General features: G+C 41.7%; 1 protein-coding gene across 2 annotated transcripts; it reads left to right on the top strand.

The window, feature by feature from the left end:
• The first annotated feature begins 3127 nt into the window (after window positions 1-3127).
• Window positions 3128-26604, top strand: LOC117743952 (vinculin-like). Of its 2 annotated transcripts, XM_034551940.1 has the most exons (22): window positions 3128-3567; window positions 9322-9392; window positions 10682-10832; window positions 11459-11567; window positions 13128-13250; window positions 14219-14379; window positions 16155-16245; window positions 16331-16478; window positions 16589-16742; window positions 16992-17167; window positions 18185-18375; window positions 19095-19294; window positions 19618-19746; window positions 19857-20006; window positions 20118-20226; window positions 20444-20746; window positions 20834-20958; window positions 21716-21901; window positions 23052-23228; window positions 24230-24433; window positions 24521-24625; window positions 24967-26604. In XM_034551940.1, exons 1-22 carry the CDS (start codon window positions 3400-3402, stop codon window positions 25111-25113), a joined length of 3378 nt encoding a protein of 1125 aa, XP_034407831.1. In that variant the 5' UTR covers window positions 3128-3399; the 3' UTR covers window positions 25114-26604. The 2 variants fall into 2 exon arrangements, with proteins under 2 accessions (XP_034407831.1, XP_034407830.1); XM_034551939.1 differs by lacking the exon at window positions 23052-23228.
• Window positions 26605-26617: the final 13 nt, after the last annotated feature.

The raw sequence follows: 26617 nt of genomic DNA, 5'->3' as shown, positions 1-26617 counted from the left end.
TAACTGCAGAAACGTAGAGATCCAAAACAACTGAGTTGGTACTCCGACAGTTTGTGTGTACTCATTCAGTTCAGTTTGTCCTTGAGTGAAAGTGTCCACAAAGCAAACTCTGGAGGGCACTGTTCGGTAAGAAATGACATTTAGGCTGCTCAGTAATCTCAAACATACTGAAATTATGTTCCAACAATGAGTCAGTATCTTCATAAGCAAATACACTTTTTAAAGACAAGGAATAGGGGGATGTAAATTTAAAAAGATACATTTGACACATAAGAACGCAATCTCACTTGTTTTTCTTGTCTGACTTGACTTCCAGCTTATATTTGCATTTAATGGACAGAAAGTACTGCAAATAGATAACATTATTTAAAACCTTCACAGTGAATCCCCTCACACTAAATGATGTTACGAATCATTTTATCTCCTGTTTCTTATGCTGAGATTGTAATGGAGAGATAGAAACTAAGAGTTTAAACCATAAATAAACAATGTTGTTCATCAATACAGCAGGTATGCCTTTTTTAAATACAACGATATGCTCAGGATTGCATTAAAAAGCAAAACACATAACAAATAAAGCATGATTGGGATAAAAACAGAGTGACAAAAGAGAGCTGGATTAGAGATAGTTGATCAGGAACGTGCTTATGTTTTAGTAACGTTTACCCTGTTCACCATCTTAGTTTACCACAAAGCACAGCTGAGGTGATGTCATTAATGAGGCAGGTACTTAGTCATAAATCACAATATTGGACAACTTTACCTGATGATGGTGTAATGGATGAAAAGTCAGGGATCACCAAACCCTTCCACAATTCATTGTGAAAGGAACATAAATGTGTGTATTCAAATTTCATGAAAACCAATCAAATAGTTGTTAATAACATTTCCCTCAAAGCCACAGATGTCAGCCTCATAGTGGCAATAGAAGAAGAGCGACTAGAGAGAAGAGGATCAGCAAAGTCATACGGTTTTATCCTGAATGTTTTTGGGAGTGGACTGACCAACAGACTGACTGCTGACATCGACATATGCTATATATATATCTTCAGTCACACAATAGATTAGCTAAAAATCCATAAAGCGCCTAAATTTGCCAGAATTACAATTACAAAAGATAGCGAGCGCTAATTTTGGGTGTACAAACACCGGCAGCACATAGTTTCTGTCCCAGAATCAGCTGTAACGAAGGCAAGGTATAGGTCAATACACTTGTATTCTTCTTATTGTAAGAGCAAATGGTGCTCCTACAATAAGAAGAATAAAAGTGTGGCTATAAATAATATATTGTTTGTATCAACATGCATCATTATACAAATAAGAGTAGTTCTACTAAACATGGTTATGAGGAGAAGGCAGAGCGTCATCTCTAGTAAAACAACTTATCATTCCCAGGAACGTCTGTGTTTACATGTTCAGTTGTCCACTGACTCTCACCTCTCTGTCTAACACACCATTCCTCCATCACCCACACCCCTCCCAAAAAAAAAAAAGTCACAGGAACGCTGCTCCAGTCATGACAAACAATCGATCAATGCATATACATATACAATGACAACACAAAAAGATGAAAGATGAATTGTGATGTAATCATTTTATCACACTTTGTTGCACCGAGGGACCACAATCCATCTGGTCATCGCGTCATTATTGAAAGCATACTTCAAAACCTCTCTAAGCAACCTGCTGCAATGCTTTCTATCAAAGCCTGTTTGGACAAGTCTACATATACAGATAGTTCACGACAGTGCTACTGGAGCCAATCACAGTGTGTCCTATTCCTCCTCAATTACTCACTGTGAGCAGTTTACTTTACTGCTTCTCTTCCTCCACCATATATGGATTTGAGATGCTGCGAGTATGAGTCTTACTCCTCTTTAAGGACAATTCCTGAGGAAGAGGAGAAGAGAGGAGAGGAGAGGAGAGGAAAGAAGAGGAGATGAGAGGAGACTTCCAGGGTATATTCTAACCAGGTGGACCAGAGTGTCCAGTCTCTGGTTTGGATAGCAGCCGCTTGTCTACACCCACATTACACACACACACACACATACACACACACACACACACACACACACACACACACACACACACACACACACACACACACTCACTCACTCAGGTTGCTTGGATTAAGAATCGTTGGTCTCCAGGTCTCAGCAGTATACATACCACTGTTTTTGCTGCGGGGTCTCCGGTTTCCCCAACATAGATTCAGATCAGAGGAGACTAAAACACAGCAACCACACACACACACACACACACACACACACACACACACACACACACACACAAAACACCCATTTGTGTTTATTATTATTTCACTTGCAAACACAATGTCAAGTGCTACCTGTCAGGTGTTAAACCAGTGTATGTCCATCTTTATTCTCAGAGTCAAAGTAAAGAAGTTGGAGAGAGAGTGTGTATGTGAGTGAAGTTCAGGATCTGAACGGCTCCTTCTTTCAGCTGCAAGTTGAATCCTTGGTCTTTATTTAGACCTGGACATTTAGGCCCGGAGACATGAACTCCTGACCCACCTTTTAATGAGCATAGATCATATGTCAGATGAAGGTTTAAAGATTCATTAAAACACAACACATCACCAGTTTTCTTCAACATTAAGGTGCAGCTCCGTATCTCATCTCCAGAGGTTGGTTTCGTGGATGTGAAGCGGACCATTATCAGGCTGCATATAGAGCAGCTTCCCAAAACTATCAACAACCAACAGCCAACAGCCCCCTCCTCTGCATATCATCTGCCATATCTTTTAATCACGATCTCTTACAATTACCCTTCACTTTCCTTTTTGGGGCCACTGGCATGCATGACGTAATTTGGGAAGCGCTTTCACTGTGTGTGTGTGTGTGTGTGTGTGTGTGTGTGTGTGTGTGTGTGTGTGTGTGTGTGTGTGTGTGTGTGCGTGTGTGTGTATGTGTGTGTGTGTGTGTGTGTGTGTGTGTGTGTGTGTGTGTGCGTGTGTGTGCGTGTGTGTGTGTGTGCGTGTTTGACGTGTATAAGCGTGCGTGTGCACGCAGGCAAAGCGTCAGTACACCAACCCGCTTGGCAGCTGTATTCCTGGGCTGTGATTGGGCGAAGGGCGGTGATTCCTCCTGTCACGATTTGGGTCGCTCCCACCGGAGGACACCGACAGTCCGAGTCCAGCCTTTACCGAGGTGCTCACCAGAGGAGACGGTGTGCACACCGGCGGCAGGAGAGACGCATGAGGATTTCGTCTCAGAGGCTGGACTGACCTCTCGGGATTTATCCTCCTCTCGGTGTCAGTGAAGAGCGGAGAGGAGAGGGGAGGAGAGGATAGGGAAGGAGAGGAGAGAGGGGGGATCTTCAGTGCTGGAGCGACCAGTCGCCTTTCTTCTATTGGGGCTGCGGTAAAAGTCGTTCACGATGCCGGTGTTTCACACCAAGACCATCGAGAGTATCCTGGAGCCGGTGGCCCAGCAGATCTCCCACCTGGTCATCATGCACGAGGAGGGGGAGGTGGACGGTAAAGCCATCCCAGATCTGACGGTGCCGGTGGCCGCGGTGCAGGCGGCAGTCAGCAACCTTGTACGGGTGAGTCCCGAGTTTGATCCAGAGCGTCAATTCACCAAAAAGCCGTCAAAGTGTGTGCATCCAGTTAGCCTATCATCCAAACTTCCAAATCGGCATTTGTGGAGACAAACTGGTAGCTGGTCTGACTGCTCGCATTTAATCAATCATACATGATTACAACAGGAGGTCATCACACTGTCGTGCACCGCTCTCGGAACAGTAAAACATAGCCTCTGTGGCTGACAGATCCCATCTTGATCTTTGCTCGCCATTAAAATTAAACTGCCACTCACCCAGCTGACGCCCATAGTGTTTCACGAGCTCCTGCAGCAGACTAGATATATGTCATTTTTTTTGCAGCATGTCAAACTTTGCCCTGTTTGGTAATCAGGTGGCCACTGAGCTCAATGAAGTTTGTAGGGCGAAAGAAAAGAGTGCTGATTAAATTAAAAGGATGCTCTCTCTCTCTCTCTCTCTCTCTCTCTCTCTCTCTCTCTCTCTCTTTCTCTCTCTCTCTCACACCCATATACTGACACTCATACTGTATGATCAACACCCATAGCGAATAGATACAACCTGTGGTCATTTATCAGACTCCCAACTCTCCCCCTCGTTCCCACACTTTCCTCCCTGTTCTCTCTCTCTTCTCCTCGCTCCCTTCGACCCCTCCACTTTACCGCTCCCATTTCTCCTCCTCTGTCTCATTTCTTCTCTGTCACTTTGAGTCTAAATTGTCATTTTATATAGAAAGAGACAAGCTTCAGTCAGACAACAATGTTTCTTCTGAAAGATCTGATTGTCAAAATCAATATGGGCCACATCATTAATGCTGCTCGGGGTCATTGTTATTGATACCGGGGCCACCGGGCTTCACTCACTCAGGAGAAATTATCGAGTATGAAAAGAAGTTGGTTCCATGTTAATTTTAGCCTAAATGTATCTCTCAGGGTGGCAGCCCACACTGGAGCAGACTTATTCAGACAGGATGCCACAAAAGCTGTTAGGAGTGTGGTAGACTTGGGAGGAGCAGTTAGGCAGTTGCATCTTGTCTGCACCATTATTCACGTTTGTATTGTTGCTGAAGCAAATCCCCTTAGTGCTCTGTACTTGTTTTCACTTCGACTTCCTTTTTGAAATAATGTTTGAAACTGATATGATGTGGGATGCAGGGGACCTTGATTACTCGTCTGGAAAGAACTGAACTGCTGGCTAAATGCATTGTGTGATATGTGTAAAAATACATCAGAAGAGTTTTGAAGTAAGACAAATATTCAGATTTTTAAAAATCCATACGTGTGAAACAAATAAAATGCGTTATTAAAAACTTACACTGCAAAACCTTTGAGTACAAATGCATACTGAATTTAAGTTGTTAGTGCATTTTAAAGGGACAGTTCACCCAAACACACACACTTAGTGGTTTGTCTAAATCAGAGTGATTTGCAGTGGTTTGCAGACATCGCATGTAAATATATGATTGGATAGTCTGCTGTATAAATTGTTCCTTTAAAATATTTTAGAGTGACTAAGGCTCTTTTATTGCTCAAATAGTTGTCACATTAAAGTGCTGCTTCCCTGTGCAAGGACACTTAAGATAATTTTGATAAATATCTCATTAACTGATAATAAAAACAGCTATACAGTGTGAACTCACACGCAGGGCCTATCTTAATGAAAATCCTCCTTTTATGCAATATCCCATTGCTACCGGGCACACCTCCCCATCTCTCTCTCTTTCTCTGCTTGTCCACGTTGATCCATTCAGTTGATCCATCCAGACAGTGAGCAGAAGGAGGATAATAGCAGCCTCAGGCATGTTGCTGGGTTTCAGATAATGGAGATGCAAGGCTACTGGGAGAGATAAGGGCTAAGGACACTGGGACAATGTAAGGTTTCGGACAGAGGAAATGCTTTCAGGATGGAGGGATACAAATATAATAATAGAGGTAAAGTAAAACATGCAGATAACTCTGCTCAGATCCTGTCTTTTCCTATCATTTACTATTCTGTGCTCTCAGACACTCTGTCTAGCAGGACAGCTAATTGCCAACATACAATTGCCAACATACACAGTTGAAGAAGCCGTTTGTCGAGTCCACTGATATAGTGAGAGTTAAAAGAGAGTAAGTGGGTGACAAGAAGGTGTTGAAAGAGAGCATAAAAGGTGCTTGAGAACAGAGCTTGTAAAATCAGCACTGGGTGGTTGCTGGGTAGGTAAACTTAATTAGATGTAAAAGACACCTTAAATGCAAATACACCCATACTTCTGAGGTGACATGCTTTATTTTAGAAAGCTGATTCATTCCTACACTTGCGCAGTCTGAGCTAAGATATAACACAGTATACAGCAACATGCCACTATCCCCACAAGAGTCCCACTGCACACTGATACAATTACCCCGTCCAGGGTGGGCTGGCTGTGGGGGGTACTTCAAATCTAGGTCACTGAGACACTTAAACACACACACAAAATGGTGTCAGTCTCAATCTGTCAGAGGTGGAGCGGGGGTTGACACTGATTTGACTAAAGATATGAAGGATGCTGTTTGGTTGAAAGCGTGAGCTTGCCAAAGTTGTGCAGATGACAAAGAGCTGCCTCAGTGGTTGTTGTTGAAGTATCTGCTACTGAAGGAGTCAACATAGATCCTGAGTATGTCTTGGGGGAGGGGGAGAAAGGAATAAATAGATTCACCGTTGAGTGAAGTAACCACACAGTGGAGAGAGAAAGAGAGGGAGAAGAGGGATGCGATGAGTGAAATTGTCGAACAGCATGATGCAGAATGAGGAAAGAAGAGGAGGGATGGAGAGAGGGGGAGAAATAGCCACTTTCAGTCTGACTCCGGCACCCTGTGAGGGAGGGAAAGTGTCCCACCTTCAACCCCCTACACACACACACACACACACACACACACACACACCAACTGCTCTACCATGTAAATATGAGCCATTTTTTCTTGTTCATTGGCAGACTCAGGCTGAGTCTTAGTTTCCGGCTGTGTGTCCACACATCTCATCTACTTCTCAGTCTGCTCCTGGCTTTTATATTATATGACAGAATTATATCCATTTTCTGAATTGTGTTCCCAAGTGCTTAAATGGTGAGATCATAAATTGGTTTGTTAAATGACAGAATGTTGATTAATTCCATCATGCTCAATGATGGAATTCAGGATCAAATAAGTCATTTAGGTATGTTTTTGACACTGCACTAACCAACATTTATGTATGAATAATGGATTAAACAACAATGTGTAATGGGAAAAGGGTCACCTTAAGAGAATCATCACCCAACTATATCGCTCCTTTCAGCTCCACAGGGTGATTTAGCATCTTTCAGCTCATTGAGTTACAACATGCAACTTTCGCAGTGCTTGCTCAATCTCAGAACTCTCACCAGCTTTGTTTTCAGCAGGCAGCTGTACGCTCAACACCAAACAGCAGAAGTGGTGAACACTTTTATTAGCTAAAGAACCATATATTCCCTTCATATGTTTCCTTTCCGGAGACCAAAATAGAGCAAAAAAAAAATGAATTTAAAAGTAACATCCCTCAGATGGACACAACCATGACAAATGAGTAATGTTGCTTTGTGTTTTATAAGAACTTTAAAAGGACATTTGTTAACATTGGTTTGACATTTGTTTGACATTTGTTAAATGATGAAAGTCAGAGCAGGGTCTGTATGCAACAGCTAACTGAATATCAGACGTCGTGATTACATTATCTAATAAAATAATTATGACTTCTGCCATCATTCTTTGATTGGACTGATTCAATGAAATATGGTGAAGAGAGCTGTAGCCACATCAGAGCCGAGGCCCCTGAGCTCAGACGAATTGTGTTGTGTCAACTTTGATTGACAGCTGTCTGTTTCCCGCTGAAGCAGTCAAACTTTTCGAGTTGTACAACAACACACACATCACACTGTCAGTGCGTCCAGCAAACCACTTCACTTACTACTCATTTATTATGTATTGAATAATCGATGCCAAGCTTTCCTGATAACAGGAAACTCTGGAGCTTACACCGCTCTTTGATCCGTCACCTGATGGGACTCGTGGGTTGCTTAAGACGGTTTCATCAGGTCGAGCTCTACTTGTCGAGCCGCACTCCTCACAGTTTAGAGCTGGCAAACCCCCTGCAGTTTGTAAACAACAACATTTACTAAGCTATATTTAGTCCTTCAGATATTTGTATAATTATTTCGCAGTTTGTGAACATTTATTCGTACAACACTGCCAGACATACCGTGTCAGATTTAGATTTTCATTGAAAAAGATGGCAACGGTGACCATATTAGGATGCAAAAGTATACTTTTAATTTCTAAAGGATGAAATTAGCTTATTTATGTGTAAAAGGTAATTCTCTCAGTTGCTTCTGTCTTCGTTGTAGTTGGATATTGAATTATAGAGTAAAGGTTTACTGGTGTGCAGTTAAAATTCATGCTTAACACTTGAGTTTGACTGGTCCTTTCAAATAGTCATTTTGTGTTATTTTGTATAAGTTACACAAAGAATACAAGAATACAGTCACTGATAATAACATTAATTATTTATGGGTTATGGTACAAATAATAGCATTGACTGAAATTGCTTGTCTTGCTTTATTTAGACAAGAATAGTCTACAGCAGCATAAATGACTATAACGGCAAAGTGGTTCAGTGTTGTGTGATGGCTGCCTCTTGAGTCTCTGGAGCCAGAAAGTCTATTAACTGACTTTCATCGATGCAGCAGCAAGAGACTGATGTCATCATCTCACTGTAATTGCATCTCAAGTGTGTGTGTGTGTGTGTGTGTGTGTGTGTGTATGAGTGTGTGTGGGATGTGTTTTGTGTGTAAGAGCCAACATTTAAAAGACATGTGGTTTCTCAGCCAGCTGCATCAACATATGAACATCTACAGTAGACGTATGCAGTGTCACCTGTTTGTGTGTGTGTGTATGTGTGTGTGTGTGTGTGTGTGTGTGTGTGTGTGCATGTTACCCGCTGTGACTCTGTTTGTATGCAAGTGATTTATGTGTTTTCTATAACAAAACATGCCAAAAATGTGGTATTCATATTAAAATCACCCAGGAGTTGGTCATGTTTATTTGCAATAAACTGAATATGAAAATGCTCTCTACAAATAAAAACCACAGCAAGACAAAAATACCGATTTTTATGTCAGTGATGATGAAATGTTTGACGGCATAATAGAAACTCAGATGTATTACATTGTTTATGTATTTGTGGAGTGACAATGTTCATCGTGTGCAACCAAAATCTGCAATTAATTCAAGGTCCTTAACGTATTGAAATAACAACGTTTTTAGTTTGAATTGCATTCTGAAAAGAAATATTGTGGGGCACAGACAGGATGTAAAACAATCTTGCTACTCTAATAGAAAAATCAATAACTTCTATTTGTTCAGTACAAAGAGAGTATATACATATACCAGCTCATAAATATAATGTGTGCCTGATTTCATGTGGAAAGTTGTTAAACTCTTTGATGTTGTAGATGACTGTACAGACCGCCACTAGAGCAGCACAAACGTTTCCCGCGACCCGCTCTCATGTAGAATAACAGACGTCCGAGGCGACCAGAGCCCGAGCTGCCTGTCCTCGAAGCTTGAAAGATATGATATGCACGCAGGGTTGAAATAGGTGTGAATTAATACACACCCGTTCACCCCTCAGACTATTAATAGTGCTCATGAATAGTGTTTCCTGTGTCGCTGCAGCTAATGATAATACAATAAATGATCTATCTCTGTGTGTGCATGTGTGTTTAAGGTGGGCAAGGAGACCGTTCAAACCACCGAGGACCAGGTGATGAAGCGAGACATGCCTCCTGCGTTCATTAAGTAAGTCTGACTCTGAAGCACAAGTTCTCCCTTCTGTCCCTCTCTCACCCACAGTCACTCGCAGAAATACCCAGTGACAAAAGTATGGAAGTGTTCCACTTTATCTCAGTAGACAGTGAACTATTTAATTTTGGGAAATGTGGCTGCGTTCCCAGCTGCAACAAAGAGCCACTTCTGAGGCCCGGGCGACTTTCCTGCTCCCTGAATCCAGACTGCTGAGAGGCTGTTTGTTGTTCTCCAGCTTGCATCCACCTGACATTCAGTTTATTTTGTATAGCCCAATATCACAAATTACAAATTTGCCTCAGAGGGCTTTACAATCTGTACACATACGACATCCTTGTCCCAGGACCTCACATCGAATCAGGAAAAACTCCCCAAAAATAACCTTTGACAGGGAAAAAAGGGAAGAAACCTTCAGGAGAGCAACAGAGGAGGATCCCTCTCCCCGGATGGACAGAAGCAATAGATGTCATGTGTAGATGAACTCTGAGAGCTGCCACTCATCAACTTGCAACTTTGACATCTGGCTGTGTTTGCTTGCCTGTGTGTGTTGCATTTGTTTGTGTCTGTATGCCTTTACTGCGCATTTTATATAATCATTTTCCAGTTTGTCCTAATTTCCTTCTTGTTGTTGCTTGTTTTTCAATTTGCACAATACAAAAAGAGGTCTAGATCCACATACTGCTCTCTCAGGCCCACTTGCACATGTATGGGGCTACATCATAAATCTCACTCACAGGGCTTAGAAAGGGGCGTGCGGGAATGTGAACCAGCCTAAATTTAGATGAACCAGCAGCCATGGATACCCTGACCAATGGGGGGTCAGAAAGAGGAGGAACATGGCTTTATTCAAGTCCTCTTCAAATCCATCTTCAGTTTAAGCTAATTATTGATCTCCAAGGAATAGGCAATTTGAGTTAACATTCACTACTCTAGTATTGTTAAGGAGAAATTGGCAGATTTAACTGAATTAAAGGATACATTATTGCAAACACACTCTGAGTCCCAGATTTAATTACATCCAAAGCTTTGCATCTCTTTATATGGAAGAAACAAACTTTAAAATGCAGAACTTAACAGAAAAATCTCTCCAAAGTTGGTGCTCTTCCCTATGTGTGTCCTTATAACCATCTCTGGTTACCAGAAGAGCAGCTTATTTATGAGAGTGGCAGATGGCTTTCTTTTCTAGAAATTCGATCTAATCTATTTGGTTTACAAAGAGATACATTCCTGTGATTCGTAAATGTATTTATGCTGCTTGTCTTAAGCCAGCTGTGTATTTTCAGGGTGGAGAATTCGAGCTCTAAGCTCGTCCAGGCAGCTCAAATGCTAAAGGCAGATCCATACTCTGTTCCTGCACGAGATTACCTGATCGATGGATCCAGAGGGATACTGTCTGGAACATCCGACCTGCTCCTTACCTTTGATGAAGCAGAGGTGTGTATGTGTGTGTGTGTGTGTGTGAATGTGTGTGTGTGTGTGTGTGTGTGTGTGTGTGTGTGTGTGTGTGTGTGTGTGTGTGTGTGCGTGTGTTTGCCTCCTGATATCATGTGTGACATGAGAATCACTCTTGCTTCAGAGGTGTGGTATCTTTCAGGGAAATAAAGCTTTATATAGCTGCACAGAGGAAGGAGGAACTCAGCTTATAGCAAGTCTTTAATGGAGTCTCAAACGAAGCCAGATCTAATCACTGAGATCAAATGACTTCCCTCTGTCATAACTCAGGATGTGTGTTTGTGTGTGAGGATATGGTATACCAGCCTGCATGGTGTGTGTGTGTGTGTGTGTGTGTGTGTGATAAGTGGAATCACATTGGGCACGTGATACTGCTCACCATGTCTCATCACTATAGCCTCATTTTTAAAGAGCAACTTATCAAAGTCACAAGACATTCATCACAAGACTATACACACACGCACACACACACGCACACGCACACACACGCACACACACACACACACACACACACATACAGCCACCATACAAAGAACAGAATAACTTCAATACTGTCTTAGAAAAGCAATACATTATCTGCTTGTGATTATGTCTGTGTTGTCTCTTAGGTGCGTAAGATCATTCGTGTGTGTAAAGGTATCTTAGAGTACCTTGCAGTAGCTGAGGTGGTGGAGACCATGGAGGACCTTATCACTTACACCAAGAACCTGGGACCAGGTCAGCAGGAGCTTTCTTTTTTTTTTTTACTTAAAGCTACTACTTAATTGGACAACGCAGTTGTGGTTTGTTAAATGACACTTTTTTTTTAAAAGTTTCATGTGGTTTGACTAAAACTGAGAATCACTCAGTAGCTATTAAAAGAGCCCACATCAACAAAATAATATTGAACGATTATTCCTGGGCATTTAGGCCTTCTTGCAATATGCGATAGCAGAATAAGTGTGGAAGTACGAGGGAGAGAGGGACGAGCAACAAATGTCTTCAGCCAGAATCAAACAGGTCAAGTTACAAGGTACCCCTGCTATAACAATTCTAATAATAAAGAGATTTTTACAGCTTTCACAAACATTTTCAAACAAAAATGTCTATTTTAAGGAAGCATACCAGCTTCAGCAGGGGAACTGTCAATTTCAGAAGTGAATAAATCAATAAGTTGATCAAGTTGCAGATTTTATTTGTTTTATGAGACAGTTAACTGAATATCTTTATACTCTCGGTCGGACAGAACAAGCAATTTGAAAATGATGGACTTGTGAGGGACAATTTTCTAAATGTTCTGGCAATTCGTAGACCAAATGATACATTAAGTAATTAAGCGAATAATCAGCAGTTTAATTGATAGGGAAGGTAAAGGTTAGTTGCAGCCCTGTTCTGGTTACACACATATGTGAGGACAACTTCATTAAGCTATTTGTTAACATCAGTAGCAAATGCATCAAGGAATTGGAATCTTATGAGCAACTGAATCTCTGTCAAAATCCTCATACATTCAGTAAACTCAAACTGTATAGTTCAATACTGTTATTACAAATGCATCACACTATTTGGCATTTGTGGTGCTCTTATACAAAGGCCACCAAAAACAAAATCATTATTAGTGCATTATAGTGGTTAGCAGGTCCATCTTTCAATCAGAGGATCGGTCGATCCCCGGCTAGTCGATGTGTCCTTGAGGAAGACACTTAACTCTGAATTGCTCCCCGTAGCTGTGTCTACGGTGTATGAATGTAACATGTAAAGTGTCTTTGAGTACCTTCAAAAAGTGCTATATAAATTAAATGGATTATTATTATTATTATTAGCAACCTTTGTTAGACTATTCTCTTGTTAAAGAAAAATGTAATTGACTACCGACTGGTCCTGTGAAGATGCAGTGATTAATTAAGGATCACAGTCCTTTCACTATGAGAGCAGGACCATAAACAGGATATTAATCATCAGAGGTAAAAGGTCAATTGTGTTGTCAGAGCACTGTGGCATAATGAGCTGGAGGAAATTTGATGCCAAGGCTTTCTCACACTTGACTGATGCTGTCATTATACGAGATCAGACATCCGTAAAGTAATGATCTGTTTGGATGTGTTAGAGTTGGTGAATACGCTGGAGGAAGCCCTCGGCCTCCGATTGTTCGAGTGCAGTTAATAACTGTGATGCTCACGCTAACAAACCCAAGGTCACAACGATTCGTTGCATTCTACCTGCTGGTTGGCTTGAGCTTCGTAACCTCTAAATTTCACAGGAAAATCACTTCTCCCCATGTGTTGTTCTTTTCCTCAGGGATGACTAAAATGTCAAAGATGATTGAGGAGAGGCAGCAGGAGCTGACGCACCAAGAACACAGACAAATGCTTGTCAACTCCATGAACACTGTCAAAGAGCTGCTGCCTGTTCTTATATCAGGTAGGTGCACAGGTCACTAAGCATCCAATCGTCGTTATAGCAACGCTGATAATTGCAGTCATTAGCTGCTGGGATGCCAGACTGACTGCACACACGTCGCCCACTAGCTCCTCTGCTAGCGTCTCTCATACGTTATACTGCACCAGTAAAAAAGAGAAACACTGTTACAGCTGTAATGTCAAAACAATGGACCCATAGTTTGGTCTTACAAGATCACCAACCAACTGTTAGAACCGTTAGACGCCAGCTCGCTGCCGCCATGTTGAAACCCATCAAGAGGCAATAGAAAGGCTCCCAATCTCAGATCTGGCATCAATCTTGCATCAATTGTTTTATGTTAAATATATATTATATATCTATATCATTATTTACTGGTTAGTGATGAACCCCCAGATAAGTAACACTTGACTCTGCAGCTCACTCTATGGAGTTGTTTAGCATTGCTTAGCTCATTGTTTTTGTTTTCCAGTACACATCTTTACTGTTTTGGTTTTTTTTTTTTAAAGCGCTGACAAATCCACTGTACACATTCATCCCCAGAGAGACTAAGTTAGCAACCTAATGGTGAACATAGTGGAGTATTTAGCAGCTAATAAGTCAGATATTTCACTAATCAGACAGTGGAGACCAAAAAAGGAGCTACAAGGAAGGTTAATATTGGACTTGTATTCGTCGAGTGGCCAGAAGCACCAATCCAAACAATTGATAATGTTGCTTTGTATCTGCTGGATGTACTAATAAGCAACTGTTTGCTCACAAGTTTTCCATATCAATTTAAAGGTGATAAAAGGTTGTTTCTGCTGTCCACAACTGAGCAATAAAGTTTTTGTTTGTTAAATATCTTTTCACAGTTTCTTTTGAGGTTTTGTCGCACCGTCTTTTTTATATACTACACTACTATTAGTGATAGTAATAAATAAATGGCTTTGTAAGACTGTAATCGTACGTACTCGTGTTTCTGTCCTCAGCTATAAAGATTTTTGTCGCAACCAAGAGCAGTCGAGGTGCCGGCGTTGAGGAGGCAGAGAGGAACCGAAGGTTTATCTTTGAAAAGATGAGCGCTGAAATCAACGAGATCATAAGAGTCTTACAGCTCACCACGTGGGATGAAGACGCCTGGGCCAATAAAGTATGAGCTATGTTGCGCATTTGAACTCAGATGTTCTTCATTTTATACTCTAAACTCCCAAAACAACTTTTAAAATTCCCACATACTTAAATCAGATAATCACTTTTACTTCGGAGGGCCTGTTTGCACATAGCCACACACTCGATCCACACTTCCCTCAGTGCTGCAGAGAGCATCTCCCAGAAAAATTCACTCTTTACTTTCTGTCTCCACTTTTTTCTTTTTGCTGGATAGTATAACTCCTGGTTTTTCTTTTTCTTTTCTTTCTTTACCTTCCTCCTCCATTCTTTTCCTCCCTGTAGAAGGTAAGCCTGTTTCCCCTCTGCAGTTTCCAGCATGCAAGAGTGTCTGTGTGAGAGAGTGAAGGAAGCAATGTCCTCATGCTTACATATCTACCAGTGTCTTATGTGTTTTGGTCCACTGACTGTTAGCTGAAGTGATCTATATTGTCACAATATTGTTATATATCCATCTGTTTGTCTCAATGGTGTCCATTTGAGTCAAATGACTTGAAACAGATGACAGTTATTTCAGTTTTAAGCTAAATAACTTGTTTATTTTTTAACAATACCAGCTCCAGAAGTTCAATCTATGTTCAATCATGGTATTTTCATCCTTGTGCTGCTAATGTTTACTGTGTGCTCGATGAGATGAGAGTATACTCTTATGGAAATGTTTCTTTGGCCACACTAGTTGGAGACTGTATCACCAGATGCTTTACTGGTAAAGTTAAGATCTGTTTCACTAGTCTAACCTGTAACCCTGCATGCATCTTGGCACACAGCTACCTCAGACAATGATATGTCTGTTTGTGTTTCGTGTGTGTGTGTTTGCTGTGAACATACCGCATTCTCTGTGTATTAGCTGTGATAAGCACTTACTGTGTGGGAGATCCACCGGCACACGATGACTGTCCTCCAGTCAGGTTATGAATTATAGAAATACACTGGTTGGTGTCCAGACACATCCATAATAGATGAGGTGTATTGAACGCTTCCACTTAAGCGGCTCATTCTCCTCTGAGATGGAAAAATGTAGTTTTCTCTCCATCTGTTATATAGCAAAGAGTTTGTGGTTATCCCTCGTTAAAAGCCTTGTTTTACCCTTTTTGCACATGTAATTATTATTTCTAAATGCAACATAAAGAGTAAATAATGACTCTATTCACAGTTATTAAATCATTATATCTTATTAAATCATGCTTTACAGATAAAACACATTAATAAAAGTAACTTTTGGGTTGCCAGTTTGAGAACCCTACGTTTAGTAGATATATATGGCTGCAACGCAACAGCTTCTCATTTATTAAAGATTAAGTAACATACATGCAAAGTGTACAACGTTTGCAGCTATTAATGTTTGTAAATCATCAATAATTGCACTTTTCTGGGATTTTTTGTTTAAAGGGAAAAGCTGGTAATATTTCATATTCATCTTATTGTCGACAAATCCCTCAAAAAGATCAAAACCAACACTAAAATGTTCCCACTAACAAGTATTGCTTGTGTAGCCAACGCCTGTTGAAGTATAAACATGAAAGCTGATCACCAGCATTGTAATTTATGTTGAATCAATCTGCTGTAAATACTGACTTGAGTAACCTTTGCTAAAAATTACAGTGCCCAGCTGTTTTCTTTTTTTAAATTACTACTTCAGTCATCACTGGCAATTCTTTATTTACAGTATGCCATGAAGTAAAGCGGTACCTTATAATTTAATACCCACTGCTGTTTTGATAGAGCGATACACAATGCTGCATTTTCTCATTCCCTCAGGATATGGAGGCTTTGAAGAGATGTCTGGCTTTGATTGAGTCAAAGATGGCACAAGCTAAAGGCTGGCTCAAAGACCTCCATGGACAACCAGGTAACTGGTAAAACTGCTGAAACACTCAATCAGCTTTTTAGATGTTATTCCACAATGTGACCCTGTGGCGTGGCGTTGTTCCCAGGAGACCCCGGTGAGGTGGCCCTGCGTGTGATACTGGATGAAGCTGGTAAGGTGGGAGAGCTGTGTGCTGGGAAGGAAAGGAAAGATATTCTGGCAACCAGTAAGGCTCTGGGAATAATGACTGACCAGATTGCTGATCTACGAGCCAGGTAGTGTGTTTGTATGAGAGAACGTGAGTTAATCTGTTTTCTTTATTTCCCTGTGTTCATATATTTTTGTCATCTTGTGTGCCATGCTGTGTGTTTCTCATTTATGACAGAGGCCAGGGTCCGACCCCGGGCTGTGTGCAGCGTGCCGGCCAGTGCTCACAGGGCTTAGACTTGTTGTTTGGTAAAGTGGACAGTGCTGCTCGCAGACTGGAGGCTCTAATCAATGCCAAGCAGGCCATCGCCAGGAGGCTGGACGCTGCGCAGGTCGGATAAAACAACACAGTAGTTCATGTTAACCTTCTCCCCAGTGAATGACACTTCCTCTCTGCATTATGCTTATACTATCGCTGTCTCTTTTCTTCTATTTGATTGTTCTTTTCTGTAAATAATTTAAGTTATAAGCTAATGTGATTAAGAGCAACTGCTAAATATACAATGTTAGTGAACTTTTCCCATCCTTGCATATATAGATTCAGATCAGATTAGAATTAAACCATATATGTGCATTTTTAGACCTGGCTGGCTAATCCTAATGGTGGTCCTGAGGGAGAGGAGAACATCAGAGCGCTACTAGCAGAGGCCAAGCGCATCGCTGATCTATGTGAAGACCCCAAAGAGAGGGATGACATCCTGCGCTCCATCAGTGAGATCGCAGGCCTCACTGCCAGACTTGTGGAGCTACGCAGACAGTAAGCTTTCCTTCCATGGACACATGCATGACCAACGTTTTGTGACTTTATGTAATTCTTAGACCCTCTTTTTCTAGGATCAAACTGCAGCATCATGCCATCAATAGGTGGCATATTATGCCTGCTTGGAAAATATGCTGTTGCCTGTCAACCCTGGGCATCAGTAAGGTTTCTGTTTGAATATGTTGTGGAAGAAATGGGGCTATGGTTCAAATGTGGAGGGTCAGTAACAGTTTGACGATCAAAAACTTAGTAGGCCTTAAAGGAAAATACCACTCAAGGTTCATACCACTGAATAACATATTTAACATCGTTTTCATATGCAATCTGATGGCCAGTTCATTGGGTTGAGAGCAATTAATTCATTAAATGGTTTTGTAGTTCAGTAACTCACGACGAGATGAGCGACCAATTTGAATACATTCTCTGTACTCCACTTCCACTGCTTGTATTGACCATAAAAGGAAACCAGAGATATGACAAAGTAAATCAAATGGTCCAGCTGTGGATCTGAAGTTTTAATTTCGAAAAATGTGAGACAGGAAGATTTTAAAGATACTCATACATAATCACATCTTGTCCAGGAAAGATAGTACTTTTATAGCATCTTGCTATTTAAATTTATAAACAATGTGTGGTCTTATAAGGACTGACTACTCTGAAAACAAAATATTACTATATATAGTATATTATGTATAGATAATTAGTTATTCTGTTGGCCTTGTTAAAAAAACTATATATTGCCTTGAACTGAACTTGTACCTTTATGTCTGTGAAAAATGCTAATGCCCTTCGTACAAACCAGTAATAGAAACTTTTTATTTTTACTTAAAGTGGACAAAAGCAGATGACAAAATGGCCTCAGCCTTTGACAGTATTTCCTTTTAAGGTGGTGTCTAACAGAGGTGTGGTGAGACATTTGGTGGGTTTGAAGTCTGTATTTAATTTGTGCACTACATGACTTTTACACCTTTTTGGTCCCTTCTCAAATCATATCTCTATCAATCTCCGCCTCAGGGGTAAAGGTGACAGCCCAGAATCCCGTGCATTGGCCAAGCAGATTGGGTCCGCGCTGTTGACCCTGCAGTCCAAAACCAACCGGGCCGTGGCCAACATGAGACCAACAAAACCTGCCGTGACTTTGGAGGGCAAGATGGAGCAGGCCCTCAGCTGGGTGAACAACCCTGGAGTGGACGACAGAGGAGTAGGTGAGAGGGGTTGGATGACGGCTCTCAGGAGGGGTGATCTAGTAGTTTAAAAATAAACGCTCTGACCTTTTACACCTTTTGTCAGCCTGTGTCGATGATGGAGAGTGTGTGAAATTGCTCAAAGCAGCACCCAGCCAAGACTCCTGAACAATGTGAGATGTTTGTGGTCCATGAGGAGGACGCAAAGTGTCTCATTTTCAATATTCAACTGTTAATTTCAACATTTATGAATGTAGTCTAGACATGACTGTGCTGGTGACTGATGCAAGTTCCTTAAACACCCTCAGTGGATCACTGAATGACTTACTTCACTTACTTAGTCATTTAGGAAGCACTAAATTGTTCGTAATGCTTTGTTTGATGCCTGTTGCTGTATCCCTGCTCTGTCATTTGATTGTTTCCTATTTCCTCCCACGCTTCCCTTTGGGAGCAGAGTGTGAAATACTACAGTGGAACACAGGTACCTGTCCATGTTATGCTTTCTTAGAGGATATAATCAAAACACTATGAACTTTATGACCACTTCAATAATTTACAAGCAAAGATATATGAACAACAGTCATTTATCACCCATTGCATTCTATTGCTTGATGATACCAACCAATTCAAAAGACGTGTCATGTCTAAATAAGGACTTGTAATTGTTGTATCTGGGTTTTTATAGAAGACAGAGGAGACATTGTCTGTCCAGATGTGATGTGCCCTGTTTCTCTCCCCAGGTCAGGCAGCAATCAGAGGAATGGTTGGAGAAGGGAGGAGGCTAGCAGGAGGCCTGTTAGGCCCGTATCGGCAGGATTTGATTGGACGCTGCGACCGAACAGAGGCTCTTATGACATCTTTGGCAGACATGGCCGGCAGGGGCGAGGCTGAGGCCCCTCATGCACGAGCTACAGCCGCACGACTGCAGGATAGCCTAAAGGTAGCTCAACGACCTCACAAACGCACACATTCATTTATGAATGAATCACTCCACTGTCATTACCAACTTGTGCTGTGCAGCTAAACAGCATTTTGAGGGAAGATCATAACATTTCTTATTATAAAAAATATGTCAAACTGTGTCAAGTTTTGGGGGAATTTTGAAGAAATTAATGCACAAGACATCTAGAATAAATCCATTTGATGAAATGTTGCATCCATACAAAACTCTTGTGTTGTATATATGACGCATATGTTGTAATATTTAAAGCGTTGGTGCAGAGCTCCACCTGGTGGACTGATAACACTCTCTGCTTCTACAAGGACCTGAGGCAGCACATGCAGGAGGTGATGACCCAGGAAGTATCTGACGTTTTCAGTGACACCACTACCCCTATCAAACTGCTAGCTGTGGCTGCAACTGCTCCACCTGACACCCCCAACAGAGGGGAGGTCAGTAATGTACAAAAATCTGTGCTGAATTTGCGCCATCCGTGTGTGTGTGTGTGTGTGTGTTGGTGTGTGACTGCAGTCTGACTAAACCAGTATTCATTTTGTTGTAGGTATTTGAAGAGCGTGCAGGGAACTTCGAGGCCCACGGAGGTCGGCTGGGGGCGACTGCAGAGAAGGCTGCTGCCGTGGGAGCGGCCAATAAAAGTACAGTAGAGGGGATACATGCTGCTGTGAAACATGCCAGGGAGCTCACACCACAGGTGCTAATGTTTGTTTCAGTGTCCCTGATTTACACAGTTGCATACAATGATTTAAAACATGTAGCTATTAGAGTCTGTCACACACAATCTGACATGTTCGTTGATGTCCAGGTGACCTCTGCTGCTCGGATCTTGTTGAAGAATCCTGGAAATAAAGCAGCATACGAGCACTTTGACACCATGAAAAACCAGTGGATTGACAATGTGGAGAAACTCACTGGTGAGCATTTTCTTAACAGTTCTTATGTTACTTAAGATATGAACCATTTTACATTTCCAAGCAGTTGTAGTGTTACAGCAGGTTGCAACAAATACATCCCAAACTACATGAACAAACGGCAAATGAGATATGAGATGCGTGTGTGTGTGTGTGTGTGTGTGTGTGTGTGTGTGTGTGTGTGTGTGTGTGTGTGTGTGTGTGTGTGTGTGTGACTCAGGTCTGGTGGATGAAGCCATCAACACCAAATCTCTGTTAGATGCCTCTGAGGAGGCTATAAAGAAAGACATCGACAAGTGCCGAGTTGCCATGGCAAACGTTCAGCCTCAAATGCTTGTTGCCGGGGCAACGAGCATAGCAAGACGAGCTAATCGGGTCCTGTTGGTGGCTAAGAGGGAAGTGGAGAACTCTGAGGATCCGCGGTTCAGAGACACAGTGAAAAATGCATCAGACCTCCTCTCCCACACCATCTCACCCATGGTGATGGATGCCAAAGCAGTGGCTGGAAACATACAGGACAACGGTACATGAATACACAGCACAAACACATGTTCAAGATACTGTATGAAACAGATATGATAAGTTTAGTATCTCTTTTTCCCCTCCACAGCTCTGCAAAAGGCCTATTTGGACTCATGTCTGAGGATCCTGGCTGCAGTCGGCAAAGTTAGAGAAGCCTTCCAACCTCAGGAGCCTGACTTTCCTCCTCCACCACCTGACCTGGACCAGCTCCATGTAAGCGCATTCAAACACACATATTTCCTTTTATACATAGTGAACTTTCCTACCAGGAATAAAACACATTTGGATCTAAATCTAATGACAGTTGTGTGTACAGTGTTATTCAAATCTGATCAAATGAAACCCACAGTCTTTGAGTATTACGCTTTTAATTTAAATACTTTAAAAAATACTTTAAAACCAGTTAATCAGGGTTTTTTATTGTAATATAGGTATTGTGGATTTTATATACTGTCAGGATAAAATATATTTCAGCAACCAGATGTATGAAAGGCATCAAAGGGAATATTGGGATGAACAGAGTAGCTTTGAAGTTTATACCAAAACCAAAATGATATTGCATATTCAAAGCCTAATTTAGTACCAACTAGAAATCATATCTTTGCTGACTTCCAGTGGTTTAACTGCTCATCACGCTGGTCCAGCTGTTAAGGCCCTCTGGGATGTTGTTAGACTCCCTGATGTTTCTAAAATCTAAAGGGGGAAAGAAACTCCTCACCTTGCTGCAGAGATGTCCAGCTGTACTCCATGACACTGTGAGCTCCCTGTTGGGTGTGTTTAAAGGTGTAACAGAGCACATTTGTTATGTCATCAGAGGTAAAACAGGCCTGAAACCTTCAACCAGAGACGTCAGCAAAACTCTGCTTGTCGACACATTAAAGCCCCTGTGTGACACAACCCCCTGTGTTCTGTATTACATACAGTATGTATGGTAACATACAGTATGTGGGTCTATGTGCGTGATTCCCAGGTTAGTGATGAGCAGGCTCCACCCAAGCCCCCCTTGCCAGAGGGTGAGGTGCCCCCGCCTCGTCCCCCTCCTCCAGAGGAGAAGGATGAGGAGTTCCCAGAGCAGAAGGCTGGAGAGGTGCTCAGCGAGCCTATGATGGTGGCCGCCAGGCAGCTGCACGATGAGGCACGCAAGTGGTCAAGCAAGGTTGGTTCACACAAACACACATAAATATACAGTTAGCATATTCATCCCATCAAATGTGTTCCATTTCAAAATCAGTAGCACACATACAGTTCTGGGTAAAATAAGGTAGCTGGTTAGTGATATACCTACGTCACATTAGTTGATATTACTTGAATTGCCTTCTCATATTCTGTGAATGTCCTGAAATCAAGTTTTTCCTGAAATCACGTTGATGCTGAAATGTGGAGATCAGTCGAGATTTCAGAGGGGAAACGGGAAACTGTCGTCTGTTCAAGGTGTTGGCTGGTAAGGTTGTTAATGGCTGACACGCTTACATGCACAAAATAGAAACATTGTGGAGAGACAATCCAACCACCAGAGAAGAAGCGCACTATGTTTGCAGAAGACTTTGTATTCTATACACTCTTATTATTGGTGTCTGTGTTCTGTATGTGTGTGTACGAGTATCTTTCTGTCTAATAACTGTATATATGAAAAATTATTCTGCATTAAAAAACCCGTCATTTTCCAGGAATAATGTCCTCTTGCTGTCTTTGAGAAGCTATTATGTGTTTTCCCCTCTATAGTTTTCCAGGCAGTTTTTCCACACCTGTTTAATGAAATATGCACCAGAGGTGTCTTTGGAAAGCAGAGACAAAATATACCTTATCGCTTTTGGTTTTGGGTCACACTCAGTTTCCCACCACACTGCTAGACTCCTAAAAACAAACCACTGGTTATGGCTACAGTTAGACCTGGTCAGCAAATGCCTTACACACTTTCCACTCAGCCACTGCCTCACAGTAAGGCACGAGATCCACCTGCTACCTGCCCAAACCAGCTTCTCTTTCCTCTTTTTTCCCCATCTTTGCTTGCGTGTGCAGTTTCACCTCCCTTCTCCCTGCTCCTGCACAGTGCCTGTATTCGCTCCTTCTCCCTCCTGTAAATCTCCTGTCCTCTGTTCTTTCATCCAGTGCCTCTCATACTGTACTAAATGCCTCCTTTCCCCATGCTTCCTTCCCTCCTGCCATTCCTGGCTTTCTCCTTCCCTTCTTTTCCATATTCCTCTTTTTTTCTTCCTCCCCTCTTCTTTGCCTCCTGCCCTTTCCTCCCCATCCCAATTGATCCTCCAACTACAACAAAGAACCCCCCACTTTCCCACCCCACACAGCCAGAGGATGAGGAGGCAGTAGAGGAGAGAGAGGTAGATGATGAAGATGAGTTTACTGATGGTGAGGATGACTATGAGCCCGAACTGCTGATGATGCCCTCCAACCAGCCTGTCAATCAACCCATGCTAGCAGCTGCCCAGGCTCTCCACCAGGAGGCGCGCAAGTGGTCCAGCAAGGTCTGCGCACACATGCACATGAGTGCCCACACAAAGAGCTTTTGTTAATGGCTCAGAGTGTTTTGAGTCACTGGGATGATCATACAGCTCTTTGACCCCCGAACAAACACATGCACGCATCCACGCATGCAAAGAGGTAAATGCACCCTCCTTGTGTGGTGCATTTACCTCTGTCTCCACGGGATGAAGAAACACCCCTTGGACTACTATCTGACTGTGTCTGTGCAAACGATAAGCTCTGTATCTGCCACTAAACCTCCAACCAGCTGTGGCTGTGGTTGCATCACACTCAGACGTGGTTGACACACGGTTATGCTCACGCTAAGGTTGTACTAAAAGGAATGGCAAATTTGTTTGTTTCACCACGTGGATAAACTGGCACTGGCTTCACAAGTGGCACTGGCTTCCCTCCCTTTTGTTCATGAGGAGGTGAAGTGGTTGAAAGGAGGAGCCAGGCGCTCTGTCTCGCTGTTATCACTTCTGTCAGTCACCCGTTGCACCAATCCGTGAGGCCAAGGATGACAGTTTCCCAAAGACTTTTGGGTTCAGACTGCCTGCTTGCCTGTTATGATCACCTGCTTCTGCTTTTTAATCTCTGGGTGCGTACTGATCGCTTCAACACTGTGAACATCACCTCATGGGTACTAGCCTCAGGTCGACGTTGATGTTCTCATCACTGTCTCCCTTCAAAACTACATCATATTCAGAATAATCTTCTTTCACAAGGGATGAAGAATATGTGCTAACTTGCTCTGACACTGCATGCATCTTTTTGCTTGTTAACGTACTGCCTGTTTTGCTTTTGTAATCCAAATTCATTCATACAAAGGACCAGCATTCTTTTATTATTTGACAATATTTTTTGTCAAATGTTATCAGAAAAATGTGTGGAAACTCACAATATGTCTCCATTGCATTCTCATCTCTTATCCAAAGCCATGCTCCTCTCAAGTACCCTGCTCTTCCTGCTTCCTCCTCAACCCCCTCCACTCTCCTTACAGGGTAACGACATCATAGCAGCAGCCAAGCGGATGGCTCTGCTAATGGCAGAAATGTCTCGGCTGGTTCGTGGTGGAAGCGGGAACAAGCGAGCGATGATTCAGTGTGCTAAGGACATCGCCAAGGCCTCAGATGAGGTGACGAGACTGGCTAAAGAAGTGGCCAAGCAGTGCACTGATAGACGCATCAGAACTAACCTGCTGCAGGTAAGGAAATACTCACACAGACACATGCTGAAAAGCCCTTTATGTCTTGCACAGAAAATTATTTTCACGTTTGTTCTCCTTCCAAAGGTGTGTGAACGAATCCCTACCATAAGTACTCAGCTGAAGATCCTCTCGACTGTCAAAGCGACAATGCTGGGACGAACAAACATTAGTGAAGAGGAGTCGGAGCAGGTAACAAAGTTGCACATGACACCAAGAATCACTTCAATACCAGCAATTGTTAATTCCACCATTTTAAGACTGCATACAGCACCGCATTACTCATTAGAACCAATATTATGCAAGACAACATGGATTGGATCAATTGGAAGATAATTAGTGCTGCATTAATGTGTACATCCCTCTGAATTGTAGTGAAGTAGACATATAAAGTACCAGAGTACAGCAGTTGAGTAAATGTATTGAGTTTCTTTCCACCACTGCTGAATAACTGATAACTTGTTTTCAGTTTGTCCCCCCCATCTTGTTATTTTATGCCTAAATGCTTCACTTCTAAATGTTTCCCTGACCAGGCCACAGAGATGTTGGTCCATAACGCCCAGAATCTGATGCAGTCAGTGAAGGAGACCGTCAGAGAAGCAGAAGCAGCCTCAATCAAGATCCGCACAGATTCAGGATGCACCCTTCGCTGGGTGCGTAAGACCCCCTGGTACCAATAAACAAACCCGGTCACTGAAAAGAGTAACACTCTTAACTTACCAACAGCACACACCTCGAGTAAAACAACATGCATACTCATCATGAGTTAATATCAGCACTTATTCGAAGAGGAAACTGATGATGATGTGGGTTTTTTTTTACCAGGAACCATTAGATTTAGTACCAAGCAGGTTTCATTTATTGGAGTGAGTTCAGCTTTTCTCTCCAGTCCTCTTTATCTGTAACTGTGGTATCACCTACATGTGGGCTAATCAGAGACAGTTTTTAATATATATTTTTGGTATGTTGTGTTACAAGAGTTTATCTAAATCCCAGGTATATATTTTTTGCATGAAAATGTTTTTTTTTCTTCTATTTTCTAAAGGCAAATTATATCATTAGGATACTTATCTCCTAGAATACATTTACTTTTAATTCAGTTTATTCTTATTGTCTATTGTATATACAGTACTTATTTGTTTTATAGACAACACCCAGCTATGAGCTTTATACACTGAGTTTGACACAGTGTGGAGTCTTGTGTGGGCTGATGAGCTCTAATCTCTTCATGTTTACTTTTAGTAATAACACTCTTCTTAACTGTATGTTTATGAATTCAAAGCAGATACAGCATCACTGCTGCCTGGTGATGTTTATACTTGAACAACTAAAAAGTATTCTGGATTAAAAGTGTTATAGCTTATAGGCAAAGGACAGTTAAAAAATATTGTATATTTAAAACAAAAATGTATGGTTGTCAATAAATAATGTTGATTGCAGGAAGGTTGATAGAATAGATAAGAGGTTTTCACATGACATTTGCATTATGAATAACAGTAAAGTCAAGGTGAGTTGAGATGTTTTTATGACTGTTTGAGTTCTTGGTTTTAACTTAAACAGTGTATAATGCCAAAGGATTTGTTTTAGGTCACTGAAACCTTCATCTTAAACATTAAAATCCAGGTTATTACAAACAACGAAGCAAACCTCTTTAGAAGCTCTTTCTTTTTAGTTTTTTCTTCTTTTTTTAAAACTAATTGTGCTTTGTTTCTGCACTATCTCTGTAACAGTTGAACTGTTTGGATATTATATTTTAAATTTATCAAAACCAATTATTTCAGACAGCCATTCAACTTCCTGCTTTTCACCATGTGTGAGCTCAGCAGTCCGACTCTGAATGCTCTGAAGAATCAACACATATTTTCTAGAGATGACCCCGGTGGTTTGAGGTCAGAAACAACCTTTTCATGTGACATCAGGCAATTGATGTCGATCTAGTCATCTATGTATATGTGTGAAGACTCTTTCAATAATCAGTACTAGTGAGACGTTCCCATGATGGTTCGGGACAAAACTCTAAATATTAACTGCATTTTCATCTTTATTTAGGCCGACAAATCATGTAGCAGTCACTGACCTCTCACTGAGAGTGACAGGGTGAACCTCTGTGTACTTAATGTGTTCACACCCTGAATGTATTCTGATAGCTTCTCGCCCTGCCAACACATCTGCTGTGCCTTGGAA

The sequence above is a fragment of the Cyclopterus lumpus genome, chromosome 15, assembly GCF_009769545.1.
Source record: "Cyclopterus lumpus isolate fCycLum1 chromosome 15, fCycLum1.pri, whole genome shotgun sequence".
Classification (NCBI taxonomy): Eukaryota; Metazoa; Chordata; class Actinopteri; order Perciformes; family Cyclopteridae; genus Cyclopterus; species Cyclopterus lumpus.
The sequence above is the reverse complement of the archived record's forward strand: the minus strand, read 5'-3'. Positions and strand labels throughout refer to the sequence as shown.